The sequence below is a fragment of the Theobroma cacao genome, chromosome 7 (genome assembly GCF_000208745.1).
Source record: "Theobroma cacao cultivar B97-61/B2 chromosome 7, Criollo_cocoa_genome_V2, whole genome shotgun sequence".
NCBI lineage: Eukaryota > Viridiplantae > Streptophyta > Magnoliopsida > Malvales > Malvaceae > Theobroma > Theobroma cacao.
In genome coordinates this window covers 14,745,455-14,746,852 of record NC_030856.1, presented here as the reverse complement: position 1 = coordinate 14,746,852, position 1,398 = coordinate 14,745,455, and the positions used below count along the sequence as shown (strand labels likewise).

The 1,398-nt window shown below is 42.3% G+C and overlaps 1 protein-coding gene across 1 annotated transcript in view; it reads left to right on the top strand.

Moving 5' to 3' along the window:
- Positions 1–1,398, top strand: part of LOC108662807 (RNA-directed DNA polymerase homolog) — a gene marked incomplete at its 3' end in the record, with an annotated part of 13,524 nt that extends 12,126 nt beyond the window's left edge. The window contains exon 2 of the mRNA XM_018124393.1: positions 934–1,398. Coding sequence (XP_017979882.1) covers positions 934–1,398 — 465 coding nt within the window. The remainder of the gene's footprint in view (positions 1–933) is intronic.

The following is a 1,398-nucleotide window of genomic DNA, read 5'->3' as shown; positions in this document are numbered from 1 at the left end:
AGTAATTGCCCACAGTTAGGACGAGCCACTGTAGCTGCATCATCTCCACCAGCTCGCACAGATATACAGAGGAGAGATTCTTCTGGGTTACCACAGAGACAGGGAGTAGCCATACGGTCTGGTGTGGAGAGTAATACCCCGTCACATCCACCTTCGAGACCACAGACTCGTACCGCGACAAGAGTTTTTGCTGTGACAGAAGATGAGGCACGAGTCCGACCTGGAGCAGTGACAGGTACTATGTCTTTATGTGATAAAGATGCTTATGTTTTGATAGATTCTGGCTCAGATAGATCTTATGTGAGTATGACATTTGCATCAATTGCTGATAGAAACCTGTCACCACTAGATGGAGAAATTGTAGTGCATACCCCTCTAAGAGAACAGTTGATTAGAAATACTTGTTATAGAGACTGTGGGGTAAGGGTAGGTGAGGAAGAATTTAGGGGTGACTTAATTCCTCTAGAGATCCTGGATTTTGATCTAATATTAGGTATGGACTGGTTAACTGCACATCGAGCGAACGTGGATTATTTCTGAAAGGAAGTTGTTCTTCGAAATTCGGAGGGAGCAGAGATTGTGTTTGTAGGGAAACGTCGAGTATTACCGTCCTGTGTAATCTCGACCATCAAAGCTTTGAAATTAGTGCAGAAAGGGTATCCAGCTTATTTGGCATACGTGATTGATACTTCAAAGGGGGAACCTAAGTTAGAGGATGTCCCAATAGTAAGTGAGTTTCCTGATGTATTTTCTGATGATTTACCGAGACTGCCTCCTGATCGAGAGCTTGAGTTCCCTATTGATTTACTTCCGGGTACTACACCTATTTCTATCCCTCCATATAGAATGGCTCTGGCAGAGTTGAAGGAACTGAAAGTCCAGTTGCAAGATTTAGTGGATAAAGGTTTCATTCGCCCTAGCATTTCTCCTTAGGGAGCACCAGTTCTATTTGTCAAGAAGAAGGATGGCACTCTTCGATTGTGTATTGATTACCGTCAGCTGAACCGAGTGACCATCAATAATAAATATCCTTTACCCCGGATAGATGATCTTTTTGATCAATTACGAGGTGCTATGGTATTCTCTAAGATTGATTTGAGATCTAGGTACTATCAGTTGAGGATTAAGGAGCAGGATGTACCCAAGACTGCTTTCAGGACGCGTTATGGGCATTATGAGTTTTTGGTAATACCGTTTGGTTTGACTAATACCCCTACAGTTTTTATGGATCTTATGAACAGGGTGTTCCATCCATACTTGGATAAGTTTGTGATAGTATTCATAGATGACATCCTGGTTTATTCGAAGAATGATGATGAACATGCTGTCCATTTGCGCATTGTGTTGCAAACTTTGCACGAGAGACAACTCTATGCCAAGTTCTCTAAATGTGAATTC